Source organism: Alligator mississippiensis, chromosome 1 (genome assembly GCF_030867095.1).
Source record: "Alligator mississippiensis isolate rAllMis1 chromosome 1, rAllMis1, whole genome shotgun sequence".
NCBI lineage: Eukaryota > Metazoa > Chordata > Crocodylia > Alligatoridae > Alligator > Alligator mississippiensis.
The window spans coordinates 323759041-323773190 of NC_081824.1; the positions used below are offsets into that span (position 1 = coordinate 323759041).

The 14150-nt window shown below is 39.7% G+C and overlaps 1 protein-coding gene across 1 annotated transcript in view; it reads right to left on the minus strand.

The window, feature by feature from the left end:
* GLRA2 (glycine receptor alpha 2) overlaps positions 1-13516 on the minus strand; it is a 215602-nt gene extending 202086 nt beyond the window's left edge. Inside the window, exons 1-2 of the mRNA XM_014607769.3 lie at positions 12846-13516; positions 10580-10713 (exon numbers count right to left, since the gene is read on the minus strand). Coding sequence (XP_014463255.1) covers positions 10580-10713; positions 12846-12913 — 202 coding nt within the window. The 5' untranslated portion in view covers positions 12914-13516. The remainder of the gene's footprint in view (positions 1-10579; positions 10714-12845) is intronic.
* Positions 13517-14150: the final 634 nt, after the last annotated feature.

Sequence of the window (14150 nt, forward strand, 5' to 3'; positions counted from 1 at the left end):
AAATCCAAAATTTGATGCCAAGATCTCAAAGTTAAAATGCATAAACAGTTTCCAGAAACGATTGTCAGATTAATTTTTCAGTAAATGACTTAGCGGGCACTTCTACACAAGACACTTTATTGTGCAGCAAGCAAGATTTATCTACTGTGCAGCAAGCATCACCATCTATACATGCAGATACTTTCTCAGCAGTCTACTCTGTGGTTAATTTGCTACCTGCAAATTCAGGTAGAAAATTAACTGCAGAGTAGTTACTGCACAGTATGGCATGTGTAGACAGCTGACAGGGAGCAAATTTGCCAACACAGAGTAGCTGCCTACTGCCGGGGTGGGCTCATATCACAGAGCCCAGGTGGAGACAATGTCCCCCTGCCCTGGCAGCAGGAAACTCCTGGCTCTGGCTCCATGATTGGAGTGGGGCCTGGGAAATTGGTCCCTGCTCCCAGGGAGCTGCCTGCTGCCGGGGCAGTGGGACATTGTCCCAACCTGGGCTCCATAACTGGAGCCTGCCCCAGCAGCAAGCAACTCCTGGGGGCAGAGAGCAATCTCCCAGCCCCTGCTCCTATCGCAGAGTTGGCACCAGGAGCTCCCTGCACGGGGAGAGTTCCCCACCCAACCTGGAGCTGCTTGGGACCTGCCCCAGACCAGAACTGTTTCAGGCAGGTCCCAGCCAGCTTCAGTCTGCATGTGCAGAGTTCCCTGCACAGCCCAAAGCTGTCTGAAAGCTGTCCCAGTCTGGGGTAGGTCCCATCCCCGCAGCTCTTTCTGAGTCCCATGCCCCAATCAGGCAATTGAGTCACAGGGGTTGGCCTAGCCGGGGGCTCACTGCTAGCTGCCCCACCACTGGATTGGGGTAGGGGGCTTCCCCTACCCAACAGCTCTTTCTGAGGACCAGGCTCCGCAATCACAGAGCATGGGCTGGGAGCTCCTTGCTGCTGGGGCAGGGGGACATTGTCCTGGCCTCAGCTCTGTCATTGGAGCCTATCCTGGCAGCAGGAAGCTCCCAGGAGCAGGGAGCAATTTCCCAGTCCTAGCTAGGAGACAGCTGCCTCTGGGCTGTTCCGACTGGGAAAAAATCTGCTCCCAGATGCCTACATATGTAGATGCCTGCTCAGGGTGGGTTTACTCCACAGTAAATTACTGTAGAGTAAACCCACCTAACAGCATTTTCACATGTAGATGTCCCCACTGTGTACATTTGTTAGATAGATTTAAACCCACTGATCCAACATGAAAATTACATTATGGAGCACAGTCACGGATGGGTACAAACTGTTCAGGAAGGACAGGCAGGGGAGAAGAGGAGGAGTTGCACTTCCTATAAAAGAGCCATACAACTGCTCAGAGCTCCAGTATGAAACATGAGATAGGCCTGTTGAAAGTCTCTGGGTTAGGGTCAGAGGAGAGAACAACAAGGATGAAGTCATGGTGGGGGTCTGCTATAGACTGCCAGACTAGGAGGAAGTGGTGGATTAGGTTTTCTTTCTTCAAAAAGCTAGCAGAAGTTTCCTGATCACAGGCCCTGGTTTTCATGGGGGACTTCAAATCACCCTGACATCTGCTGGGAGGGCAATACAGTAGTGCACAGGAAATCCAAGAAGTTTTTGGAGAGTGCTGGGGACAACTTCCTGGTACAAGTGCTGGAACAGCCAACTAGGGGCTGTGCTCTTCTTGACCTGCTGCTCACAAATAGGGAAGAATTGGTGGGGAATGTAGGTGGCAATTTGGGTAACAGTGTCCATGAGATGACTGAGTTTAGGATACTGAAGAAAGAAAGGATGGAGAGCAGCAGAGTAAGGACCCCAGACTTCAGAAAAGCAGACTTTGACTTGCTCAGGGAACTCATAGGCAGGATCCCCTGGGAAGCCAGTCTGAGGGAAAGAGAAGTCCAGTAGAGCTGGCTGTACTTTAAGGAAGCCTTACTTAGAGTACAAGAACAAACCTTCCCAATGTACAGTAAGACTAGCAAGTATGGCAGAATACCAGCTTAGCTTAACAGGGAACTCTTTAGCAAACTAAATCACAAAAAGGAAGCTTATAGGAAGTGGAAACTTGGACAAATAACTAGGGAAGAAAAAAGAGCATTGCTGGAGCATACAGGGACCAAATCAGGAAGGCCAAAGCACAATTGGAGTTGCAAACAGCAAAGGATTTAAAGGGTAACAAGAAGGGTTTCTGCAAGTGTGTCAATAGCAAGAGGAAGATCAGGGAAAGTGTTGGTTCCTTACTGAATGGGGGATGAAACCTAGTGACAGAGGATGGAGAAAAGGAAGAAGTACTCAATGCCATTTTTACCTCAGTCTTCACAGGCAAGGTCAGCTCCCAGACTATATCACCTGACAGCACAGTTTGGGGAAGAGGTGAGCAGCCAACAATGGTGAAAGAACAGGTTAGGGGCTATTTAGAAAAGCTGGACATGAACAAGTCCATGGGGCTGGATGGGATGCACCCAAGGGTGCTGAGGGAGTTGGCTGATGTGATTGCAGAGCCACTGGTCACCATCTTTGAAAACTCACGGCAATCAGGAGAGGTCCCAGATGATATCTAAGAAAGGGAAAAGGAGGATCCAAGGAACAGTCAGCATGGATTCACCAAGGGCAAGTCATGCCTGACAAACCTGATTACCTTCTGCGATAAGATGACTGGCTCTGTGGATGCGGGGAGACCAGTAGATGTGGTATACCTTGATTTTAGCAAGAATTTTGACATGGTTTCCCACAACATTCTTGCAGACAAGCTGAATGGAGTCTAAGGTGGATAAAAAACTGGCTGGAGCATCGGGCTCAGAGGGTTGATGTCCATTAATGGCTTGATGTCCAGTTGGCAGCTGACATGAGGTGGAATGCCCTGGTCAGTCCTGAAGCTGGCTTTGTTCAGTATGTTCATCAATGACCTGGAAGATGGCATAGAATACAAATGTGCAGATAACACCCAGCTGGGGGTGGGAGGGGAGTAGTAAATATGCTAGAAGGTAGGGGTAGGATCCATAGTGACCTAGACAAATCGGAGGAATGGGCCAAAAGAAATCTCATGATGTTCAACAAGGACAAGTGCAAAGTCCTGCACTTAGGATGGAAGAATAGCATGCACTGCTACAGCCTGGGGACTGACTAGCTAAGTAGCAGGTCTCCAGAAAAGGACCTGGGGGTTACAGTGGACAATAAGATAGATATGACCCAACAGTGTGCCCTTGTTGTCAAGAAGGCTAATGGCATACTGGGCTGCATTGGTAGGAGTGTTGCCGGTCAGATGCTGAGCAGATCAAGGAAAGTGATTATTCCCTTCTATTCAGCACTGGTGAGGCCCATCTGGAGTCCTGTGAGAGAGTCCAGTGGAGGGCAATGAAAATGGTTCAGGGGCTAGGGCACATGACTTATGAGGAGAGGTTGAGGAAACTGGACTTATTTAGTCTAGAGAAGATTGAGAGGGAATTTAATAGCAGCCTTCAACCACCTGCAGGGGGGTTCGAAAAAGGATGGGGCTAGACTGTTCTCAGTGGTGGCAGATGACAGAACAAGGAGCAATAGTCTCAAGTTGCAGCAAGGGAGGTTTAAGTTGGCTATTAGGAAAAACTTATAACTAGGAGGGTGTTGAAGCACTGGAACAGGTTACATAGAGAGTTGCTGGAATCTCCATCTTCAGAGATTTTTAAAGCCCGGTTTGACAAAGCCCTGGCTAAAATGATCTAGTTGGGGATAGTTCTGCCTTGAGTAGGGGGTTGGACTAGATGACCTCCTGAGGTCCCTTCCAAGCCTAAATTTCCATGATTCTCTGATTCTATGAACTGTAACATGACATTTAACAGCACAGCCATCATCACTGCCTGACCTGTGCAAACCTCCAATGAAGACTTTAATAGGTTTTCTCATTCCTACTGAATTTGGTATAAAGGGCTTACTAATGTCAAAAAAAAAAATTATCATATTTGCTGATAGACTAATTTGCTGTAAGTTGCAGATAGATTTTAAATTTACTGTTAGAAGATAGAACTCTAGACAAATGGAAATTTGAAATGTAATGTAGATAATTTAAATGTCAAGAAGTACAGTTATAAACTCAGACTACCATTCTGCCACCTACGTAACCCATGCTGTGATTAAACTGTTAATATGCATGACCCTTTTGGTCATCGTGGCATTGTGTGGGATTTTTCACATCATGTTGAGCTATCCTGAGGTGAACAGGTGGTAATCTATTCTAGATTGCTGCAGTGCTATTTCACTATGTTTTACTCTTACCGATGAAGAACCACATCATTGTCTGTTGTAATGCAACACAGACACCCTGTATGTTACCAATGCTATTTCCAAGAAAAATCAGGAGGATGAAGGTGAAAATGTCAGCTTTCATCAAGAATTACTATGCTTTTTGTAATTTGAGAGATGGCACATTAGTATTTTCTTGGTACAAAATGTAGGCCAGAAAATTTGCACTATAGAAACAAAAATGTACCACTGAAATAATAGAAAGAAACATCTACTTTAACTATGGGATCAACACTACCTGATAGCAGTGTAAAGACTCCCATTTACTTCATTTAGTATTTGATCAAATCCTTGACATTTAAACTTAATGTAAGTATAATATTTAACCTATTATTCTTACTTAAACAATTAGTATATTCTAATTCAGTAACCTACAAATAAAAGATCAGTTACTGGCCACTAAACATTTCAAGCAGAATGCTTTAGCAAGGAATTTCTGAGAGGAAGCTGTTACATTTTCTTTAGCTTTCCCTATTGTCTAGTCTACTAGACTACAAAACTAGGAGAAAAGGTAAGCAAGCCTATTTTTAAACTATTAGCCAATGTCTCCAAATTAAAGGGCTTGGAGTAATAGATCATTTCAGTACAGTGTGGTATCAGTTAGAAGGGTAATACAGCAGTGCATGGGAAACCAAGCAAGTTTTTGGAGGCTGTTCAGAACTATTTTTGATACAGGTGGTGGATGAAGGATATGGGGAAAGCCCTCCTTGATTTGTTACTTATGGATAGGGAGGAATTGGTTGAGAATCCAAAGGCAGAAGAAAACTTGGGTGACAGTAATTGTGTAATGGTAGAGTTCAAGATCCTAAGGGAAGAAAAGAGAGGAGAGCAGCAAAATAAAGACACTGGTCCTCAGAAAAGCAGGCTTTAACAAACTCAGAGAACTGGTGAGCAAATCATGGGAAAGAGGGAATCCAGGAGATCTGGTTGTAAAATTTAATATAAAGAATATGAGAACAGGCTATTTTGATGCAAAGGAAGAACAGGAAGAGTAGCAAGAGACTGGCATTGCTGAATAGTGAACTCATCAATTACTTGAAAATGAAATAGAAGTCTCACAAAATGTGGATACCTGGCCATATTACTAAGTATGAATCTGAGTATAACACAGGGATATAGAGAGAAAATCAGGACAGCCAAGGAACTAATTGAGATATAGCTGGAAAGGGAGATAAAAGCAACTGAAAAAGCAGTCTATAAGTATGTTAGAAGAAAGATAAAGACTATAGAAAATATAGCCCTTTTATTGAATGGGGAGAGTAATCTAATAACAGATGAGACAGAGAAGTTTTAAGTATTTAATACCTTTCTTACTATCACATAAGAAGGAGTTAGGAGCAAGAAGAGGAAAGAAAACGATCAGCTTAGAGTAGGGCAAGAACAGGTTAGAGATTACTTAGAAAAGCTGGTTGGTTTTAAGTCAGCAAAACTGGATGAGATTTGTTTTAGGGTACTTACGGAACTGGCTGAGGTAATTGCAGAAAAACTGGCTATTATCTTTGAGAATTCATGGAGATCTCGAGAAGTCCAGACAGTTGGAAAAGGGCAAATATAGTAGTGCTCATCTTTGAGGATACAGGGCATTACAGATGAGTCAGTCAAATCTCAATACCTGGAAAAATTCTGGACAATACAATATTTTTCTAAGCACCTGGAGGATAATAAAGTAGTGATCAAGAAGAACCAACATAGACGTGTCAAGAGCAAATCATCCTTGCTTTTGACAAACCTAATTTTCTCCTACAATAAAGTGATGGGCTTTGTAGATAAAGGAGAGCAATGGATTTGATATATCCTGACTTTAGCAAGGTTTTTGGCAAAAGTGTTTGTGATTTTTATTCCAAACCTAAGAAAACAGAGTCCAGGCAAAACTACTGTAAGCATGCTCAGAGTAGTCATTAACTTCTGGAAAGAGGCATCAAGTGGGATTTCCTAGACATCTGTCTTGGGTCCAGTACTGTTTAATTGTTTCATTAATAACTTGAAGGAAGAACACATGCATCCTCAGTACTGAATTTCGGATGGAAAATGAAATTCACAAATACAAATATAGAATGACTGACTAACTTACTGTTCTGCTGAAAAGGACATAGGAGTTGTACTAGATAGAAAGTTGAGTATGAATCAACAGTTTGCTATTGTTACATAAAAAACTAATAGCTGTGGGGATTAATTAACAGGAATGTTGTATGCAAGTCACAAGAAGTGATTAATTCACTCTGTTCAACACTGGTGAGCCCTCATCCGGATAACTGAGTCAAATTTTGGGCACTGTATCTCAAGAAATACATAGAAAAATTAGAAAGAGGTCAGAAGAGAGAAAAATATGATTGGAGGTCTAGAAAACATGATTTACAAAGAAAGGTTGGAAGAACTGGGATTATTTAGTGTGAAAAAGGGGAAACTGATTGCATAACAATCTTCAAATACATTAAGGATTGTTATAAATAAGATGGTTATACACAAGGGACACAAAAAGGGTCCCGGCAGACATTACATACATCACCCAAGTAATATGTTAATTAAGTGATACATTGCAACATGACATATATTCAAGTAATTTATCACCCAATAAAAAAGGCAAACAAGCTCCAAAATTGGCAGACAAGCCTCAAAGATGTTACTTGTTAAATGTAAAACATCTTTGTAGCTAATTTGTAGTGGTCTTTAATTTGAATATGTGACATATTGCAAGAAGTAAATAGGAACAAAGGAAATTTAGGTTGCATATATAGAAGGACTATGAAAATGGTTAAACAATGGGACAGACTGCATAGAAAGCTGATTTTTTTAAGTGCAAGCTTGAAAACACTTGGCAGGAAGGATTTAAACAGGGATGATCCTATGTTAAGCAGGATCTTGGCTAGATAACTTCTTGAGGTCACTTCAAGCCTATTGTTCTATGAGTGTATCCTGGATACAATCACACTCTCTTCTGATAGTTTTTCACACAATATTTTATTGGGAATACAGGAAAAAGCAGACATTTTTTGCTATTGAAAAGAGTTATAATTATTGCATGGAAAGAACCCTCTACTAAAGAAAATGACTGCAAAAATAACAAAAAGTATCATTAACATTAACAAAATTGTATCATTAACATCTGATTTAAGTTAACATTCTTTTTGTTGCTTCCACTTTATTCATTTGAAGTTTCTAATTCAAAAAGGCAAATAAAAGAAATACGGTGATCAATTACTTTGAATTAAGTATTTTGTTTAAATGAACAAATATTTCTTCCCTCAATATAAAGTGAATGAATCAAATCATTATCTGTTTTCCAGTGATTCAGACTCTTAACTGTCCATAAAAATGTATTTGAATTAATTTATAAGCAGTAGCATGAAATATGAGGATAAGCTTACAATAGAGCTGCTTTCTTTAGGAATTCCAGACTATTTTCTGACAGAACAAAATATGAGTCCAAAAGAAAGCTGTATAATTGATGTGAAACAGAAGTAATTTAGATGAATGCACAGCAAATGACCAAAGTACTTTAGTCTGTGATTGCTTTTTTAAAATGTAGTTAACAAATATTGGTCCTTTTCACAACTATATGCAAAGACAAATAGCGGACACCATTTTTCAAGAGAATCACTTTACAGAGATCTTTTTTACTTAAAAATACTTGAATGTATTGTTTCCATATATACATTTTAATTAAAAAAGAAGCAATCCAATATTTTACACTTAATACATTTCTAGAATTTAGAATGTTAACATTTTTATCGTATCACATCACAAAAACTGTTTAAATAGACCTATAAAATATTAATATATGAAGCATATGGCAGGCAACACTGTCACAAAACTGGATTCAGTACTTGAAACATCTCTATAATATCCAGGTTTATAAACCTGAGGACTTGACAAAGGGCACCTGATGCTTGAAAGCTTTCCCAATAATTCTCCCAACTATGCTGTTGGGTCCAGTGAAAAATATCACAAAAAACAAGCTCCAGACCAGCTTGGCTATACCACCACTCCAACTTTACAACATAAAATTAAATTCACTTTGATCCCCCACATTCTCTGCCTTTGGTACTTTGAAGGGAAAATTGTGCAAAAACGGAAATACTGCCTTCAACTTGTAGTTTTTGGAAAAGTCTAATGAGAGATTTGACATTCACTGAAATTGTACTTTTCCAGCTGTAAATAAGACTACAAGACAGTCTATAGCTTGCCAAAATTTTCTTTGATGATGTGATGATCAAAATTCTCTATATAAGGCTTAACTCTTGAAATTTAGATAGTCAAACATAATACCTTTGAAGAAAGAATGGGAAACAGAAATGAATCCTTTAAATTGTTAGAATCTTTATGTTACAATTGAGAGAATTCTGAGCTGGAAAGCTGTTATGAAGGTTTATTTTTTATTTCAAAATGACATGAAGTACATTTCTGCTCTGAAAAGTGGCTTAGCAAAAACAACAGTATGATATTCCAGATTTATTGTCACCCAGGGCCTGGTTGGGGAAGTAGACTGAACTGTACTGGGGAAAGTGAGCAACTTATGCTCGCTCATTATGTCAAACAATTCAGAATGTCTCCTGGAGCAGTGTGCCCATTGCCCACCCTTTTATTGAAGGCATCTTTCTTCTTCCCAGCTCTGTTCACTAATGTATCAGAGAAGCAGAGCAATAAACATGTATTTCCTTACTCTCTTCCCTAAGTATGTCTCTGAATTCTTCTCTACCGGGCTTTTCGACTGCATCTAATCCTACTTGAGCAATACAAGATGGAAGAGGGGAAAGCTGTTTGTACTCTCCTCCCAAGTACACAGACAGGTAGAGGCTAGACAGAATTTGTCCTTAATGGTTCCACATTTCTTTCTGGGACATGTTCTGACTTAATTTGCACCATATAAAATCTCAATTAAATCCACGTGACTCCATGGGGTTTGTGGAAGGTGGAATATAATATTGGTTTACTATTAATAAACATAGGTTCCAGTTCAGGATAGAAATTAAACACATACTTTAAGGGCAGGTTGAAATCCCAATGTAGTTAAGGGGAAAGTGTTTTCCTGGACAAGGACAACAGTTTTTCTACCTGCCGGCTTTATAAATTTGGGATATAGTGTCATATTAGGCCTTTTATACTTCATGCATCTTAAAAAGTAAAAGCAACTCAGCATTCTAAATTCTGAAGTTTGCACATGTGGGAGTGAAGGCAGAAATTGGTTCTTGATTTGAAAGGTAATTAACATTTTTTGTCATTGATGTGTGAGCTCACTTTATCATACTACTTGCTCTCATGGGCTGAGAAATGATTTTTCATTTCATGCTCATACCATCAGCTTTCATTGCAGGGATAATAAGAAAAATCTTTTGTTTTGTTTTGTTTTTTAACCAAAGGCAGCTGATACAAATCTGAATACATAGAAGGAGTAGCCTTATTGAGAAAGAAAGTACCTTTCACTGTTCAAAGTATAACTGCACTTTGAGCTTAGAAAGAGGCTGTTTAGTTGAATGGTAGAACTTTCTGGCAGTTCTAAATATGTAAGAGAAAAGTTGATCTCCCACCTCCTTTCTTTTTGGTGGACCAAAACCCAAACTTGCTTACATGGGTATTGAAAGGGCAAAAGCAATGGAAATATTGCTTACAGACTAAACCTGTGCTGAAGCTGTGGAGGCCTTAAAATCTACCATGATGTGTGCTGAGGCTGAGATGCTTATAATGATTCCCAGCACAGTAATACAAATACTGGGAGAATGAGGAGAAGACAGGAAAGTGGCTAGTCAGATAACAGACCTATAACTCTATGTATACATTGGAGAAGGCAACAATCTATGTCTATACCTGTCCCTATTGCTAAGGGTAGCTAGAGGGAGTCTGCTATGTGGGTGGTCTGACATTTAACTGTGAGGGGAGGATTTTATCTCCTCCAAGGGTTTACATAAGCACAGCCTTACTATTTGATTTTTTCTGGAGTATTCAGGATTTTGCTTTGCATGTTTATGAACTTCAGGGATAAGTAACACCAGTACTTTTTAGTAGAGTAACCTGAAACACACTCTTATGTTTGTTACTTTGGCCAGTCATTAGAGAGGTGCTCAGAAGTGGCTACCAGCAAGAGCAAAATCCAACTATGTTATAAGTGTTACTGTACTGTAATTTTATGTATCAGAAGCCTAATTCTCTATTGCATCCTCTAGTGGGGTTTTTGGTGCTGGAAGAATGGATGTCCATGAAATTAGTTTGCCAGAAAACTGGAATAAGAGAGTAATTAGGTCTGAGATGTAAAGTTACTAAGCCCATAGTCAGTCAAAAACATTTGCCGAAAAAAAAAATAATGACCAAGAGAAACTTACCTTTAAAATTTGGTCTGATTCTTGCATCATACCCTGAAGTCCTTCCCATCAATTTGTCCAAAAAATCTGAAGGAGACAGGGTCTGTGAGGGGGATTTTCCAGATCTTGAATCATGTTCTTTACAGAAAGCCGCCCTAAATAAATTATTAGCCACCATTAGCGACTATTCAGCTTGTACTGCCTTTCCTTTTATGAGGAAATTAAGCTCTTTCTTTGAAAGTAAAATCCTCATCAACACATTGACTGAATTAGTGAATATTTCAGTAAGAAAATATATTTTCATTTTCATTAGACAACTTTATTTTAGAAGTAAATGCAAGTTTCAAGAAGAGAAAAATATTAATGAAATACAATTTGCTATTCAGAAAACTTAACTACAGAAAGAAGATTGTTAAATAATTTCTCAAAGATATACTTAAGATGCTCTTTATCTGCCATATCATTCCATAAAGAATTCCCATAAGGCTTTTGATACCCCAAGTTAATGTTATTATCTGAGTTGCATGTATAGTATGGAAACTATTTCCACTTCAAGTTTGCTTAAAAGTGGCTTCTAACTTCCAGCAACAACAGGAAAAATGCATCATGTGACAATGAAAAATGTTGACTTTGTAGTCTGAAGTAAAACATAAGCATAGCAATATACCTTACTAATAATATGTGAAGGAATTTCAATAGTTTTAGATCTGCTTCTTCCCCAACTGTGTGCTTATTTTCCCTGGAAAGGGTTTAAGGAGCAGTCACATCTGATTTTAATCTTTTATGAACCCACCACAGGCAATGTAAATGGTCATTTCTTCTCATCATTACCATCAATTGGTCTTTCTATCCAAGCATTTTAAAATAAGTCTGCATTTTCAGGTTTTAATGGTAAATTAACTATACCATTATACATTTGTAGCTTTGTGTATATAGCATATTAGATATCTCATAGAAAGGGAATCTCAGATGGTTGATCACAAGAGAAAAGAGATCTGGAGATACTTGATATGAATATTTTTTTTTTTCTGAAGGGAATTGAATTCTGTCATAAAACAATATTCTGTTGGTTCCTAAACTACCTGTTTTATTGGCTGTATATTTTAGTAGTCTCTTAGAGGTATCTAAACTAATTATATTGGTGTTTCTTTTATAGTATTGATGTATTCACATATGTGCCTAAAAGGCATCATTCACTTTTAATAGTATTTCACGTTACTGTTTTATTATTTGTGTGTGTATATATGTGCGCACATGTCTCTGTGTATCTATCTGTAGAAATATACAGTTAGATGCACACATGGGTTATCTGAAATTTGAAGCAGATAATATAGCTAGTTTTTCCTCAATAAAACGGAAGTGTTATTGAATCGAGTATGTTATTTTTAGCACTTGTGATATTACTTCTATATTTTGTATGTCCCATTTTGACAACTATCTGCTACTACTTTAAAATCTAGCTTTTAAACAAAAATGGAAGAATATTTATTCAAACTTTATTTGAATAAGTATAACATAAATAGCTTTCCATTTTTAATATAATACTTAGTTGTAATAAGCTAACAAAATTACTTCTGTTGTCACTTAAAACTACCAGTTGTGAGTTATGTATGTTGACACCTGAAACTTGTGAATAAAAACAATTTTTCACTCTGTTGCTCTATATCCTCTCTCTCACATACACAAACTTTATTTTGGGTAGACATACATATACCATAAAATACAGTACAGTCATGAATTGAGTAATTATTTTAAGTGATAACCCTGCAACATTTTTTTATTGTAAAAGAGGTCAATGGTTAAATTCAAAGAAGATAAAATTCCTGTATACTGCTACTCAAAATGTATAGTCTTGTCCAAGGTTTTCCCAGAAGCAAAGAGGAAACACAAATAACCATCTCCCTGACAAAACTGGTTTAATCATTCCTATAGCTTGGGGAGAAACCAAACCAACCTACTAAATAACTTCCAGTGCATGTGGAGATATTTAACTGCATTCCAAAAGGAAAAAGGAAAAAAATGGCACTTAGCTCTGTAGCTTATATTAATCTTTCAGTGAAAAAAAATGTGTCTTTAAACTAGAGAAGTGGAAAACATATTGCCCAAACTTGATTTTTTTGTGTTTGTTACCAAGCAACGGGGCTCTTCAAGTGTAAAAGATATAGCTCACATTAAACAAACGTGAAATGCCCTCAGATGGAGCAAATTAATTAGGTTATTGTGAGACAGTTTCCTTATTTTTCCATGCCTTTTGGTAAATATCAGCAGATAGAATCATTTCACCTACCTGAAGTGGTTTGTCTCAAAGAAAAATGCAAACAAGGCTGTCAAAATATTCACTAGCTGCCGGTTCATTCCTCCTGTTTTCTGTGATGATTTATGGAAAATATCCCAGAAAAGATTCCAGAGAGATTCAGGAAAAGAAAAGTACCTCGATGCTGCCTAGATTCCCAAATACAGCAATAATTTATGTGCCTTGAAAATAGGAAAGAGAAGATCTGGATATTTACAAATTGGGGGGAAAAATTCAGAAGTGCCAGTCCTTGGAATCATGGTCAGGTTAGACCCAGATTCATCCCCAGCAGTCAACAGAAATGAGAGGAAGCATCAGATCCGGTCCTTCCTGGGCTGTTTTAACTGAATGCTCGAAAAGAAAAAAAAAAGGGTGGGGGGAAGAGAGAGAGAAAGGAATAGAAGAAGAGGGGTAAAAAAGAGCCAAGAAACCCTGCTATCTTAAGAGCATCCTGCAAAAGGGAAAGAAGCTGCCACGCTAGAGGAGTCTCTGCTGTGGGTACTGTTTTATTTCCCTTTTGCTTTGGAAAAATCAGTCTCTCTTGAGTCGTTGTGGGATTGTTGGGTTGATGGGGGCTTTTTTTTTTAATCTCTTTTCTCTCTTTGCATTTGGCAGTGAGCTATAAATATTGCTGGGGAATGATTGCTGTTGGCTGGAGAAAAAGCTGAGCTCCTGTGCCGGAATGAGAGAGAGAGGGAGATAAGGGAGAGACGTGATCTTACCCTGACTATAAATTTCAGCACTTGGACAGCTCCGAGCGTCGCTTGTGCGCATGCCTCTTTCTCCGGCGGGGTGGGGGGGGGGCATGCGTGAGAGTGTGTGTAAGGAGAGGGGTGGGGGACTCGGCCACAGGACTCGCTTCGGGGCTTGATCTCCTCCCTCCAAAGCGAGCGCCTCTTCTCCTGCCCCAGCCCCTCCCTGCCCATGGGAATGGATCGGCTTGCTACAAGAGGGCATCCAGCATCTGGCATCCGATTCCAACAGCTGGCGCAGCTGGCCAGAGAAGGGAGGAGGCTGATGGGCGACGGTGTTAAACTATGGGCATGAGAGAGGCGATGGGGAGTACGCACGAAGTCGGGATGGGAGGGGGGGGGGTCTGAAAGGGTGGGAAATCCTGTGGACTGTTCCCAAAGGAGGAGGGTGCCAGAGCCAGGAAGGGAAGGAAGCCAGCTTCTCCCACGTGTTGCCTAGAGAGAAGGGAAGACGACCCCCCCCCCCCCACACACACACACACCCCACCACTTCTGCAGCCCCATGGAGGCAGCAAGAAAAAGGCTCCCCTGAGGAGAGGAGGCAGCG